Source organism: Mixophyes fleayi, chromosome 8, assembly GCF_038048845.1.
Source record: "Mixophyes fleayi isolate aMixFle1 chromosome 8, aMixFle1.hap1, whole genome shotgun sequence".
Lineage (NCBI taxonomy): Eukaryota > Metazoa > Chordata > Amphibia > Anura > Limnodynastidae > Mixophyes > Mixophyes fleayi.
In genome coordinates, this window is record NC_134409.1 from 57,307,082 (window position 1) to 57,322,570 (window position 15,489).

At 39.7% G+C, this 15,489-nt stretch overlaps 1 protein-coding gene across 1 annotated transcript; it reads right to left on the bottom strand.

Moving 5' to 3' along the window:
* Nucleotides 1-580: 580 nt before the first annotated feature.
* DDX59 (DEAD-box helicase 59) lies at nt 581-15,008 on the bottom strand. The gene is made up of 7 exons (XM_075182598.1): nt 13,565-15,008; nt 10,586-10,753; nt 5,537-5,626; nt 4,923-5,174; nt 2,128-2,280; nt 1,626-1,754; nt 581-1,045 (listed from the first exon to the last, which is right to left on the bottom strand). Exons 1-7 carry the CDS (start codon nt 14,909-14,911, stop codon nt 785-787), a joined length of 2,400 nt encoding a protein of 799 aa, XP_075038699.1. The 5' UTR covers nt 14,912-15,008; the 3' UTR covers nt 581-784.
* Between the last annotated feature and the right edge of the window lie 481 nt (nt 15,009-15,489).

Sequence of the window (15,489 nt, forward strand, 5' to 3'; positions counted from 1 at the left end):
TGGGAGCTGAACTGCATATTTAAAATGCTACAGGTGTTTCACATGGAGATATATAGCTATAAATTTATTTTCCCAGCTCCTAGATTTTTGGAAAAAAAATCGTTGAACCATGCACAGAGGCTTGAAAGCGATTGAAGGCATGTAACCACGTTATATAAACCTTGTACACTGAAGGAGCACAGTCCCAACGCTTGTGGCCTTATTTTGCCACCCTTATGTCCACAACCCACCCAGATGTTTACATTCTAGGTGGAACATAAGTATTACATTAGAGTGGTTTGCAGGGGGGAGCCTGACAAGTGCGGTCAGTATGGTATGGGACCTTCCAGCATCCAGTTATCTTTCATTACAGACCTTACACAGATCTGATTTGTAGACTTGAAATTGATATTGCTGGGAATTTTGATTGGCAAAAGGCACTGAGCAAGTGGACTAAGAAAGTCAGCTGGACTGAGATACATCACTAAGGTCCTTGGAGAGAAATAAACCCTGTTGCACAGGTTACATAAAATGCCTTTACACATAGCAGTAAAATCTTTATCTACAAAATCACTTAAACATACTGAACACAAGACATTCACAAAAATAATTATTGCACTTTAATCAGCTTGACTGAATTACCTCTCAACAACGAGAGAACAATTTCCCTTGGTGAGAAATCTCCCAAGACACTTTTTCTGCACAAACAATTTTTTCCCCATAATGAAAATAAGTATGGGAATGTAAAGAGATCCCCTCTAATATAAAATTTGATTTGTTCATTTTAAAGGGATGAGCACAATGGTCACTTGTGTGACTTCTGCTTGTCATGTTTTCGGATGAGAGCAAGGATCTGTTCTCCTGTCACCAACTTGTCTTTGTCCTGACGTTTCCTCTGTTCTACCCTCTTCTGCTCAAAGAGATAAGGGGAGTTCAGTAGCTGAGGGGGAAGCAGGGAGCCAGTGGGCTGCACTCTCTTCACCAGGTCCCAGAAAAGATTTTTGTTGCTTTTGTTAATGAACGTAATAGCAGTTCCTCGGTGACCTAGCCTTCCTGCTCTTCCGATCTTATTTAGAAAAGAAACATAGGATCAATGAGAAATCGCATTCAAATATATACAATGAAGAAATTACTTCTAATACAAAAAGTTTGACATTTTCCATGTTACAAATGTATTTTAATCTATGACATGGCAAGAAGTTAAAAAAAATAAATACAGCCTACCTTTCTAATTTAAAATGTGTTTTGGAAGATGAAAAATAAATAATTTGTTACCCATTTATTTAAACATTATATTCAATGTTTGCAGGATCATTTACATGCCATCCCTCTTCTTCAGAGATGTAATTCTGTGCAACCAGTACTGTATAATAATTGATACAGAAAACCCCCTATATCAGGCCTGTCCAACCTGCGGCCCTCCAGGTGTTGTGAAACTACAAGTCCCAGCATGCCCTTCCAGCTATCAACTGGTTGTCTACTGGCAAAGCATGCTGGGGCTTGTAGTTTCACAACATCTGGAGGGCCGCAGGTTGGACAGGCCTGCCCTATATGTTCTTAGATTTTATTTTTAATTCTCTTTGTATACTAAAAAATACATTAAACAAAGAAGTGATCAAAAAATAAAGTAGATCTCATCTCCTCACCTGATGGACATATTCATCCATACTTGACGGCATGTCAAAATTCACCACCAACTTTACATTCACCAAATCCAGACCTCTGCCAAGGACACCGGTACTAACAACAACATCATACTCTCCCTGCAGCAATCCCTGTACAAAGAGGGGGGTGATATGAATTACTCTCCAGTCAGTCTTCAATGCGAGTCAAACTCTGAGGGACTATTGAAATACAGAAAACAGAATGTGATTCATCCACTGTTAAGAGGGGGGTGCCCCATAAAAAAAAAAAAAAAATTCCAATAGCTTTATTTAGCATGGTCCCAAGTCTTACACACGTCTGGAACCTGTGTTAATCATTTAACTGTGACCACTTGCATTTTGCATTCCATGTTATATACGTTGTCTTGACTTTCTGATCTTGTGTTGTAACCAACATGTTAGTGCAAATGTAATTTAATGTATAAGTGGAAACCAGCTTTAAAAGTCTTCATAGTCAACACAAATTCATCATTAATCATTTTACCTTCAGTATCTTCGTCCTTTCAGTTTGGGGTTTCTCAGAATGAATCGCAACACATTCCAATTCTGTAATCTTATGGACAGCTTCACTGAGCATATCTGCACCGAGACGGCAATCCACAAACACCAGGACAGGGGGCTGGAACAGCTTTGAGTCCTAGTAAGATAGAGGTCAGTGAGGACACGAGGCTTTATATGGTAATCACATAGGGTTTAAGAACACACATTCAATGCTCAATCCCTATAGAATGTAATTCAGTTATGAAACTTATGAAACTCCTGTTAATGGTTTAAAGATAACTTGTCACACTTCTGTTTGCTAGTGGTTTATATAGTGCTTAATGCACTAGCGGATACAGAACAATTGGAGTTTTGCTATGTGGTACAAGCTGTATCCAAATACAGGGAATCAGTGAGAGATGGTCAGCAGTCTCCAGTTACTGTTATGGCCAATGACCACACAGAGGCAATATTGCTAGTATTTGCAGACTGGACTTTTAAACACTTCTAATTAAAAATGTATCAATCCTGATCAGATGTTAATAAAGATTTTTGGTTACTTTTGGGACCACACAGCCATTTAATGCCATTATTTAATTTAAAAAAACAATTGGCTACCCAAATCGCTGTACGTGTGGGCTGCTTATGTTAATTGACTCATCGAAACGATCAGCATTCCAGCACTAATTTAACCTAAATGTGTTTAGACAAAGTCTGATTATTAGATAAAGAGATTAAACACACACAATGGGTTGAAATGATCAATTAAAATTTTCCAAGGGGTTATTTCACAAGTTGTATGATGAGAATTGGGTATAAGAGCATCAAAATAACAATTCTCAGAAAGATTTACAGAATACGGTTTCATTTTGGGAAGGTGGGCTCAATAAATCTTATTAATATTGGAGACTCTAGGCTGCGTATCTTGTTTCTCCGGGTGACTTCATGTCTGTCTAGTACTGAACACATAGGAAGTAACTGCAACACTAAATAGAAGGTCTCCCACTGCCTCTGGTCACACTAACTGTTAAAGACCAAAAAGAAACATTAGGTACCTCAGGTATTACACACTGCAAAAGTGGAGTACTGTGCCTTTGTTAGATATAACCACAGCTGTCCTCTGCATGCTGTTGAGACTTTGCCTAACTCACTTTACTACTGAGACTTCAATAACCAATCCGTAGCTTACCTGCAGAGCCTGGTAATTCTGTACCACCATTACAAGTGAATGATTCTTATTCATCTAAAAGTCAATTGTAGGGCTGGTAATTCAGCAGTTTGTTCTAATTCCAGATGTTCATTAACTGGATAGTTTGTTTTTTCCTGTCATTTATTGGATATATTTTAGGAAATATTTGGGAGTGTGCACTTGTTATACTAAGGGCCGTCCCCAGGAGAGGGGTTTTCCTTAACTGGTGTATTTTACTTCACTTACATTTTAATAAATACTGAATAAATATTCATTTTTATATTTCAGTCTACACTATGTGACTGCCCTCACATATGTTTCATAAAAGAATTACAGGCAACAACTAATGACCTGCAGGTCTCTCTTGTATTGTTTAATGTAAGTGTACATAGGTCTTCCATAAACATTCTGTTTGAGAAAGAAATCACTGTGTTCCAACAAATTAACCTCTTCCCAGCTATGAACCATGATGGTAGAAGTATAATAGTTTAATACTGCTTTGTAGCTTTAGAAACCAGAAGGTTCACAATCATTAAGGAAACAATTCATTTTTAATTGCTCAAGCAAATTTTGCAGACGCACTAAAGTCTTTCATCAGTGAGATAAACGTTAATGGAATGTAATAGTCATGTACAAATAAAACTACTCAAGAGTAGATACTGAAGACATTTTGCATTAATTAAATTTTTTTTTTACTTTAACCCAATTAAAAGTTTAAGAACATGAAAAAGTTTAACACTCCAAGAAAGCCTGTCCCATATTTAAAAAAAAAAACAACACCATAAAAAGTTAAAGTAACTTACCTTTTAATGGAAGAACCATTAGGACCCTACATACTTATTCTGCAACCCCTTTATGGACCCAGTGATGGCTAGCATTATCTCAATGACACAAGTGCATCCAGGGCTCATGTGGTCACACTCCCGAACATACTCACCGTTATTGTATAACAATAAAGAGCTTAAACTCTATTCTACTCTAGCCAGCAAACTGAAGGGGAAGAGGCAGCCCCAAGTGGCTCTCCAGCTCAGAGAACATGGAAATGCAAAGCTGGAAGTTGGCTCATAATAATTTGGGGGTAAATGTATGAAAGTCCAATTTCTGCAAGTCACCGGAAATCGGCGACTTTGCAGCTAAAATTTAAAGGGACGATGGCTTGAAAAGGCAAGTTTGCCTTTACAAGCCATCGCCCCTTTAAATTTTAGCTGCAAAGTCACAGATTTCCGGCGACTTGCAGAAATCGGACTTTCATACATTTACCCCATGGAGTTAAACTTCACAGCCTGCAGCTGTATACAATAAAGCTCAAAAACATTACTATATAACAGAAAACATGACAGGTGAGTCAACATAACACCAGGCTGGAATTGATAAACATGTATGATTTAAACCATTGCTTCCATAGGAGATGCCATAAATTACTAACCCTAAAGGTCTGCATACTTTTCCGACAAATACAGTGAATGTTTAATCAACATCTGTTCAATAAAGACATAAAATAATATGTTTTTGATATAGTAATTAGGAGAAATAATTTTATGTGCAATCTATGCTTATTTTTATCTATTTATTTTAACACACAAACACACTTAGGGTAACCTAATACTTACGTTAAGTATTTCAAATAGCTTCTTTTTCTTGGACGGCTCTTCCACCCACAAAACAATTTGACGAACATTAGCACAAGGCTGGTTCTTCTCACCAACAGTGATCCGTACAGGATGTCTCAAGAGCTGCTGGGCAAAACTTTCAATACTAGCAGGGATGGTGGCTGAAACCAGGATTGTCTGACGTTCCTGTGGGGTGTGTTCAAAAACATCAAGGACTTGCTGCTGAAACCCCATCTTTAGCATGGTGTCTGCCTGAAAAATGAAATACACTTGTGTAAACATCCAATAAATATTGCCTTACAAAATCTAAAAACTGTGAGCTCATTTTCCACACGGTATTAAAAATTTTAGATAACTAAACACATCATAATTCAAAAATGAATTGATGGAATTTGCAAATGTTTGCAAAGTGTAACAGAAATAAACAAAGCCCATTCATGCTTTGTGGCTATAACATTTACCAAGGAAGATGTGTGGGGGAAAATGATTTCTACTTAACTAACATTGTTTTGGAGAGGTTATTCTGAAGGCAAGAAATCTGCAGTATTACAATATACGGAAGTTACACTAGTGCAGTGCTAGTAAAACATCAACAAATCAATATTTGCACTCACCTCATCAACTATTAGGATCCTCAGTTCACCAAGGTTGACAGAATTCTGTTTAATAATTTCTAAGAGTCTCCCAGGAGTTGCTATAATAATCTGATTGCATTGAAAAACAAAAACAACATAAGCCAGATGAATTATAAATAAGAGTGACAAGAAAAAGCAGGGCACAGTATGCTTGTGTACTATTTTTACACTGCTATGTCATTAATTGTGGTTCAATTAAACTCAAAAGGACATTTTCTCTGTGTCCCATAAATCTCACCAAGGTCCTCTTTTCTGTCTTATTTGTGCAATCATCACTTTACAATGAAATAGCCTAAATATCCCATGCAGGGCTGCAACGAGGGTGGTGCAGGCGGCGTGACCGCCCATGGTGCAAGGCAGGGGAGGGGGGTTAAATGTGGAGGTTATTAATTTAATGGTTTGCCAAATTATTTTTCTTGCTGCCCCTCCCTGGCATTATCTTTAGGACTATATCCTCCTTTACCCTTCCTGCAACACACACCTCTGTCCACATTGCCCCTTCATTAATTCACTCACCTCTACTTAACACTCATGAACTGGTTCCCTATTTAAATTCATTAGTTATAACAGCCTCACCCTGTCGCCAGAAACTAAAAGGACACACATATTACAGTCATCTTTCTTCCTCCCTGCTTCTACACACATCTGAACGCTACCAAAATCCAGCAAACCTCAAACGCATCACCTATCTCCCCTCTCTTCCAAAGTCCTTTAAAGGTGCCCTTTGGAATGCAAGCTCTGTTTGTAACAAACTTACCTCCATACATGACCCCTTCCTCTCAAACAACCTCAACCTTATGGAAATAACAGAAACATGGCTCACACAATCAGACACTGCCTTACCTGCAGCCCTTTTACATTATGCTCTCCATTTCACCTACACCCCCAGACCTGGAGGCAGACAAGGAGGTGGGGTTGGACTACTTCTCTCCCCACAGTTGTACCAAATGTCCCATCACTCATGTTCACATCTTTTGATGTAAATACTGTTAGGATTTTTAACCCATTTTCTATGCAAGTTGCTGTGATCTATCGCCCCCCTGGACCCCACCAACAATTTCTTGAACACTTCTCTGCATGGCTCCCTCACTTATCTACTGATATCCCCACCATCATCATGGACGATTTCAACATCCCGATTGCTAATCCACGTTCCAATGCTGCTTCAAAACTGCTCTCTCTAACCTCCACACTTGACCTCTCCCAGTGCATTTAATCCGCTACTAATCAGGATGGCCACTGTCTTGATCTTGTTTTCTCTAGACTATGCTCAGTTTCTAATTTCCTTAACACTCCTTTCCCCCTCTCGGATCATCACCTTATTAGTTACTCGCTCACTCCCAGTTCTTCAACCTCCCTGCTGTCAAACTCTTTCAAGCCTTCTCATACCCGCAAGGATATTAACTCTATTGATTTTCAACAGTTTTCCACCTCTCTGCAACACCTTCTCTCCCCAATTTCTACATTCTCCTCCCCTTATAAGGCAGTTCCTCATTTTCACCAAACCCTAGCAACTTCCCTTGATCAAGTGGCTCCAGCGACTTTTCATACTCCACGTAGACTTCGTTGTCAACCGTGGCACACTAAAGTAACACGAAATCTACAAAAACTCTCTCGTAAAGCTGAACGTCACTGCCGTAAATCTTGTGCCTCTAATGATTTCAGCGCATATACTGCTATCTACCACTCCTATCGAAGAGCTCTGGACACTGCTAAACTAAGCATACTTCCAATTTCTCATCTACGCTCAGGCTTCTAACCCCAAATGCCCAAGGTTGTCAATGATCTGATCACAGATAAAATTAAAGGTGTTTGCGCTCTTCTAATTCTCCTGGATCTCTCAGCTGTATTCAACACGGTTGACCACTCTCTCCTCATACAGACGCTACAATCCCTAGTACAGACGCTACAATCTCTAGGTCTTCAAGACACTGTCATATCCTGGTTCTCATCCTATCTATCTAATCGCTCTTTCAGTGTTAATCTCTTTGGAACAACCTCCACTCCGCGTCCTTTATCAGTTGGAGTACCACAAGACTCAGTTCAAGGTCCTCTGCTATTCTTTATCTACGCCACTTCTCTAGGAAAATTAATAAACTCCTTTAGATTTCCGTGTCATCTCTATGCGGACGATACACAAATCTATCTATCCTCTCCTGATCTCTCACCATCTGTGTTGTCTCGCGTTACTGACAGTCTTTCTGCCATTTCATCTTGGATGTCTGCTCGCCAACTCAAACTCAATCTTTCATAAACAAAATTGATAATATTCCCACCAAACAATAGAAGCTTCCTGCCTCCCATTTCTATTTCTGTTGACAACATGACCATAAATCCCAGCCCTCAAGCTCGTTGCCTATGTGTAATCCTTGACTCACAACTATCCTTTGTTCCCCACATCAATTCTATATTTACATCATGCTGCATACATCTAAAAAACATTTCCAGAATACGCACATATCTCACACAAGACACTGCAAAAACTTTAATTCATGCACTCATCATTTTAGTTCTCTTCTTACCGGTCTTCCCAGACTCGAGCCCCTGCAATCTATTTTGCCCTCAGCGGCTAGATTGATTTTCTTGCAAATCGTTTTACATCTGCTGAGTCACTCTGTCAGTCTCTACATGGGTTGCCTGTTTTTCCAATATAAAATGCTTCTACGAACATACAAGGCCATCAACAAAATTGCACCAACATACATCTCCTCACTTGTCTCAAAATATCTCCAAACTTGACACCTCCATTCTGCACAAGATCTGCATCTCTTTTCCACTCTCATCACTTCTTCCCATTCTCGATTACAGGACTTTTTTTTCGGGCTGCACCCCCTTTGTGGAATTCACTCCCTCGCACCACAAGACTTTCCTCTAGTCTTCAAACCTTCAACCGTTCACTGAAAACCCAGCTCTTCAGACAAGCTTATAATATTCCTCTACCACCCTCTTAATCACCCTCTACACAGCTAACATAAGACAAAAACTCTCTGACCAACATAGTTGTGTGAATGAGCATACAGCCTTCTAAATACTTTGTAACTTTTGCATTCTAGCTGGACAAATATTCAATATGATGTACAACTTAACCTTGTGTATCAAACCATTGTCCCATAGTAAGCTTGCAAGCAGGGCCCTCGTACCTCTCTGTATGCATGTATTACCCAGTATTGTTTTATTACTGTTTGTTCCCAATTGTAAAGTGCTACGGAATCTGCAGGCACTATATAAATAAATGTTGATGATAACTGTTGGGTTTGCAACGTGCAAGAAAAGCAAGCAATAATATTTTAGATTTGTTTCCACCAGATTTATCAGAAAAAAACGATGCCACGTCTACCTCTTTCCTTTATCTTTATTGTATATGTTTTGATCTTTATCTCCTATCCCATTGACACATTTTCTATAATATTCAGGACAGTGTGGATCTTAATTAATCTCGATCTAAAATGTTATATTTAACATATTTAGAAATACTTTATTACACATTAAATGAACAGTTTATTTCCCAATTACCAGTTTCAGATTACCCATGGGTTACATTAATGGGATTTTGAGAATTATCGATTACCCCTTTAATGATTCCTGGGCATCTGTTATGGCCTACGACCACCAGGATGAGCTTCTAGAACAGTAGTATAAAGATCTTCACCTTTAGCAGCCGCCTTTTCCCGTAGAGCTTTAAATGCTCACAGGTGCTCAGCTGCCCCCAGGACTTAGTCTCAGAGAAGTAAAAGCTCATCCAAGATGGCCGCATTGCAGATAGAACTGGAGGCGCTAGCCCAGACTGGAGTTGGTGGTCAGAGGCAGGCCGAGGTCAGAGGTCCGCAGCAAACAGCGAAGTCCAGAATACAAGCCAAAAGGTCAGGTTCACAGGCAAGGTCCAAGGCACAGGCAGGAGTCACAACAGCAGATCAGGCAATTAGATATCCAAGAGCAGGTCAGCACAGCACAGGAGTGGAATGCTATAACCGGCAGGGAGGCCAAGCCCTCCCTACCTTAAATACTGAAAGTAGCCAATCAGGGCCTAGCCCTGAAACCATCCCCAGGCACTGCCTAATTACTTAATACAACAATTACTTAGCCCACAGGCTATGTCAAGTTAATGCACACGCGCCCGGCTGCCCTGTATTGCTGGGAAGCGGCCCCGAGAACCTCGGCATCCGGCCGTTGCCCTATCAACGGTCAAGCCGGATCTGGAGTGGTGTCCTGGTCGTCAAGGAGACGGCCGGGACACCAGGCAGTAGAGAGCGAGCCGCGGCAGCTATGGACACCGCTGTGGCTTGTAACAGTATCAAATCATTAATTTATAAGAGGTTATGTTTACTGAAACTATTTCCAACTCTAATTATTCGTAGAATTAAATTTGTATTTTTATCCCTTCTATGTTCTTAGTAAATCTGTTATTATAATGGAACTGGATAGTTAAACAATTTTGTTTCTCATGCATGGTGAAATAATGTCAGATGTTGCTGTGTCTTCCAAACACTTTATATATCCACATAATTTGTATACAGGAAGGCTATTTATATAGGATGAGATATATGCATATAAAAAAAGTGTATGGAAGACTCATAACTGCATGCATGAGAAACGTATACTATCCAGGCAGCGGTGTTTGTTAACACTTGCCTTCTCTGTTATAAATCAAGTTTAACTACTTATTTATTAATCAATTTAGCTACTAGATTCATTGCTATTTAAAACAGAAAAATATTTTCTTTTGTAATTGTCTGGTATTTCTCTCATCAAAACTACAGTGGGCAAGATCTTTTTTAAAACTAAGATGGACTGCTCAGCTTCCTTCCTCTCTCTTAGTTGCATATAAAACAGCGTTAAAAGTATATGGTGTGGGGGTGGGGTACATGTTCTATAGTCACAGAATTTCAGATGTCACAAAAAAACCAAATTAAAAACATAACATAGGATTCCTGAGAAAATAAGCAATTATTATGATTAAAACTAATGCAGATTTAGTAAGCACCAAGTGATATAACACACTAAAGAAAAATAATAATACTGTTAAATTACCTGCACATTTTGCTTCAATCTGTGCAACTGGGGTGGTAATGGCATTCCCCCTACAAGCAAGGCGGTCTTCATTTGTGGTATCTTGAACATCAACTCTTGTGCCTGTCTCTCAATCTGCACAGCAAGCTCTCTTGTGGGTGTCAGAATTAGAGCCACTGGGGCCTCCTTCTAAAATAACAAATGTAAATAAGCGAGAGCGGATAGAATGCTGAATAAGTTTCATTGGCAATATTCCTCCTGTACTGCGCAACATAACTATTGACAGAAAGAACATAATGCTGTTATATACAAACAATGAACACTGCAACTACTGCATATAAATGTTATTTGCTATTTCAGTGCAAAGTTTTTTAGCCTTTTATAAACCAGTCCAACTGGAAGCAGGGGCTGGCTGGCAGACCTTAGCCCAGGGGCAAGCACATAGCACTGGCCCATAAGTAGCGGCCCATCCTTTAAGGGTGGTCTTCGGTACAATATATATTTATCAATATAAAAAGAGGCAATGATATTGTTGCTTAACGCAGCAATACTTTATTATTATTTTAAATGATAAATCTTAAATATTGAAAACAAAAAAATGCAACAAAAAACCAAACCTCACTTTATGTTGCATTTTATTTTATATGTTCCTTCTCCCTACAACAATTTTGTTTATTTTTGCTTTTTTTAAATACCTCGCTGATTACAATGGGGTATAAATCAAAGCAATAGATTATATAATGTTCTCTTACAGTACTTAACACAGGGGCTGATTTATCAAAATGCATAAAGCCCTTTTGCTTTAAAAACCTGATGTTTTTGCCAGCGAAAGGGATTGTTTTCGCTTTGGACTATATACAAATAGGGTTATTATTTGTTTTAAGGTTAACCTAAAACAAATAATATGAGCAGTGCTACTGGTAAGAGGAGCAGAGCACTAGGTGTTAATCTGACATCCTGGTCCAGAGCCGGAATAAGGCTCTGGGGGGGGGCCGAGGTACTTTAGTCAGGGGGGACTCTTATGGTGTAACATTGTTATACTTTTAAACAAATTTTATAAAATACACAGGAAATACTGTGTGCACTATTGTTAGGTGCATGTAGTTATACCTTCATGATCAGTACACAGTGAAGCAGGACATAGCTCCCAACTGTCCTTGCAGTCAGACCAAATCCTGACTAAGCGAGATAGTCACCCAAATTCGGAACTGCTCCAACAGATTCAGGACAGTTGGCAGACTGTCCAGCTCTCTCCTACCTGTTCTTGTCACTTCACCACTTGTGGCTGCTGGTGTCTTTAAATCAGTTGCTGCTTGTCTGGATCCTGGAATGTTGGATGCCCTATTTTGAAAAAAAGGGTACATGAAATTTAGAAAACTCCAACTAGCTTCGCTGTTAAATAAATAGAACACTCACATTTTATAATAAAGCCTCCCTACAGCCGAAATTAAAATAATAATATTCACATTTGATAAATAGCTCTACTTCCCTCCAACTAGCCCTGAAATTAAATTAATAGCATACATATTTAATAAATAGACCTATTTCCCACCAACATTAAATAGTCTTCCCATTTAATAAACAAACCTATTTCCCTCTGTCCAAACAGCCCCAGCAATAAATTAAACAGCATTTACACTTAATAAATATAACCATTTCCCACAGCCATCCCAAGCATTAAATAATTCATAATCACATTTAATTAATAGACTCAATTTTCCCCCAAACAGCCCACATTCAATTAATAACTCTCAAACCACCCCATCTTAACTTCATAGGCCCCAATATTAAATTAAATTGCCCCACCACTCACAAATAAAATAGCACCCATAATTAGCCCTCAACCTGCAATCCAACATTAAATTAAGATTCCCCTTCCCTCACACACCATGTAGTGGTCCACACACACGAGCACCGAACATGTAGTGGTCCCCTCACCAACAATATGTACTGACACAAAATATAACTGACACACACACACTACACGCTGACACACACATACACTATACGCTGACTGACTGACTAACAGACAGACACTTTATACACTAACACACCACCTCCCAGCCCCCGCCGGCACTTACCTTATTCCAGCCGCGCCGGATGTTCCTCTTCACACATTGGACGGAACCTGTCAAGTGGTGCGTGTCCCATGTGATATCGGCTCCATTACAGGTGGGCTGCAAGGAGGGAGGGAGGATCCGCGGCCAGTAATGTAAGGTGTCTGGTCCCGGAGGAGGGGTCAGCCACATTTCAATAAAGACAACACCGCCCCGAAATACTCTTGATTCTGCCGGCCTGGGGGGCATATGCCCCGTCCCTTCCCTGACTGGAATCATATCTTGTTTGCACATAGAAACACTGGCATTATATATTTAGTGCTGTTTTTCAGGGGGAGGGGGACTCTTTTTATTATATATAAGGTGGCATTTATGAAAGTTGGTGCACAAGTATGTGCAAAAATGATATATCAACCAGTCAATTGATTTTTTTCTTAACGTCTACTTGGGGTTACTACACTTTTACAGAGTTACCTGTGCACCAGCTTTGGTAAATGCCTCTCATAATATAGTTAAAAATTACTTCTTTTTAAAACAATATGAATTTGTAGACCTTCCCTTATCTAGTAATACAAAGGAAACTGCCATATCCAAGAGACACTTTGCTCAAACAGGTTTTAATTGATATCATGCAGTTTTTAAATATATGGGTGGAAGTGTTTGAATAATATAGCACTATTCCTTGTCAGAATAAATAACAGCTTCCACATATTGCAATGAAGATGGCAAAAATACTTACATTGCTAGTCGTCATCCACATATTTTACTGAAATTACTAAAATGTAAGTAAAAACAAAATCTAAAATGGGAGAATATTTCCTGAGCTTGTCACAAAGGACACCAGTATACAGAAGCCATCTCAATTGCATCAATGTAAACAGAATATTAGCCTAACAAAATAATATTTGCATGTGACATGCATTAGCTCATCCACATTGAATACCTGTTCCATACATCTGATAACAGCTGGGAGAAGGAAAGCAGCCGTTTTCCCCGAGCCTGTGTCTGCACTCGCCAGTATATCCCTTTCCATCAATCCTACAGGGATCATCTGCATTTGGATAGGAGTTGGAACTTCATATCCAGCCCTTTTCAAGTTTGTACTGAGAGCTGGAGGAAACCCACAGTGTTCAAATTCTATGATTGGTCTGCACACCTCACTTCCTTGCACAGACAAGCCAAGCTGCTGTCTTAGATGGTCAATCTGATCCTGCTTCAGCTGAGTAATAAAATCATGTTCTATGTAGATGTATGGTACATCATGTAAGAGAATCAGAGAAGAGGGAGACTCTGCAATATTTGGAGTATGTCTCAGTGTTAAAGTAGATGTATTAGACAATGGTGATTGTTCTGCAGCAGCATTTTCTGCAGTTACAGTAACCAAAGATGAAGATTCAGGAGTTATAGCACTTTGGGGGTTTGTTTTCCCTGTACACTGCAATATATCCCTAGCTTTACACTCTAAACTGCACACATCATGCTCTGTCCGATCACATATATACTCTCCATATCTACCGCATACAACACAGACAGGTTCCCCCAGGAGGGGCCAACGCTGAAGTTTGCTGAAAGATATGATGGGCTCATCTTCTAATACCGGTGGAAGGGCAGAATCAGAGGATATCACTGATTCAGAAGGAGGTGCAGATCTTGGAAGATGTACAGGATGAGAGACAGATGATGAAAGTGAGCCGGGAGAGGATGCTGAAGCTGAGAGATGGGCAGAAGGAAGCAGAGCTGTCAATAGAGGTGCAGATTCTGATATTTGTGTTGCACTAGAGGTAGATGTTGATAGACTAGTACAACCAGAAACAGTTTTTAACAGTAGTTCAGGAGGTGGTGGGTCTGGTGAGGCAGGGACATCACATGGGGTGGGGACTGTAAAATGGGCAATAAAGGCAGATGTTGAAATATGTGTTGCACTGGAGCTAGATGTTGATAAACTGGCACAAACAGAGACAGGTGTTAGCTGTAGCTCAGGTGATAGGGGGGTTGGTAAGACAGGGACATCACAAGAGGTGGGTACTGTAAGATGGACAGGAGAGGAGGCAGATGACGAGAGAGGGACTGCAGGGCATAGGCTGTGTGATGTATGAGGTCCTGCGGGGCTAGCGGAAGATAAGCGTGGAGTGTGGACAGTGTGTAATAATGAGAGGTCAGTTGTTATAGAGAAAGAGGGATCTGATAACGGAGACTGAATTGTGGATATAAAGTTCTCTCCAGATGCTCTTCTCTTCACCCCGGGTTTCTCGCTTTCCTGTCGCCTCTTAACAGCTCTCGGTAGAAACATCTTCACAAGGAGACGGAGGGTAATTAGTTGTCATTGTACCCGAAGCAAAGCAATGCCAAGGCTGTTAGGTAGAAGGCCGGTCTCTGTACCCGATCAACCAATCAAATACCAGCTAGTGAAACCCGGAGCTGTGAGCCGCATGCTCCGCCCTTTTTCCGGCGCACACTGATGATGTCATCCCCAGGCCCATCTTATCGCTCTGCAAAGGAGAGAGCTGTTAGGTCAAAATATGTTCACATAGGTTCAAGTAAACCTAAATTACAGCGAACAGCTGCAGACGTCTTCGCAAATTGTATTGTTAATTTTTTCAAATCTCGAATATTTCCATTAAAAAAAAAATATCAGCACTGTTACAGTCATTTTGTTCACAATGGGTGTTTTTTTTTATCATAGAAACAAATATTACTCTAATACCTTTTTTTGTTTGCTTTAATATTTGAATAAACTTATTTGATGTATCCTTCAATGGTTACCAGTGTTTCTGTCAAAACACCTGTTTTAATAATGTAACTGCTTAATACAATTATTTTGTAATTTATGCAAAATGTAATGCTCATAATCTGTTGTCAGACACCTCA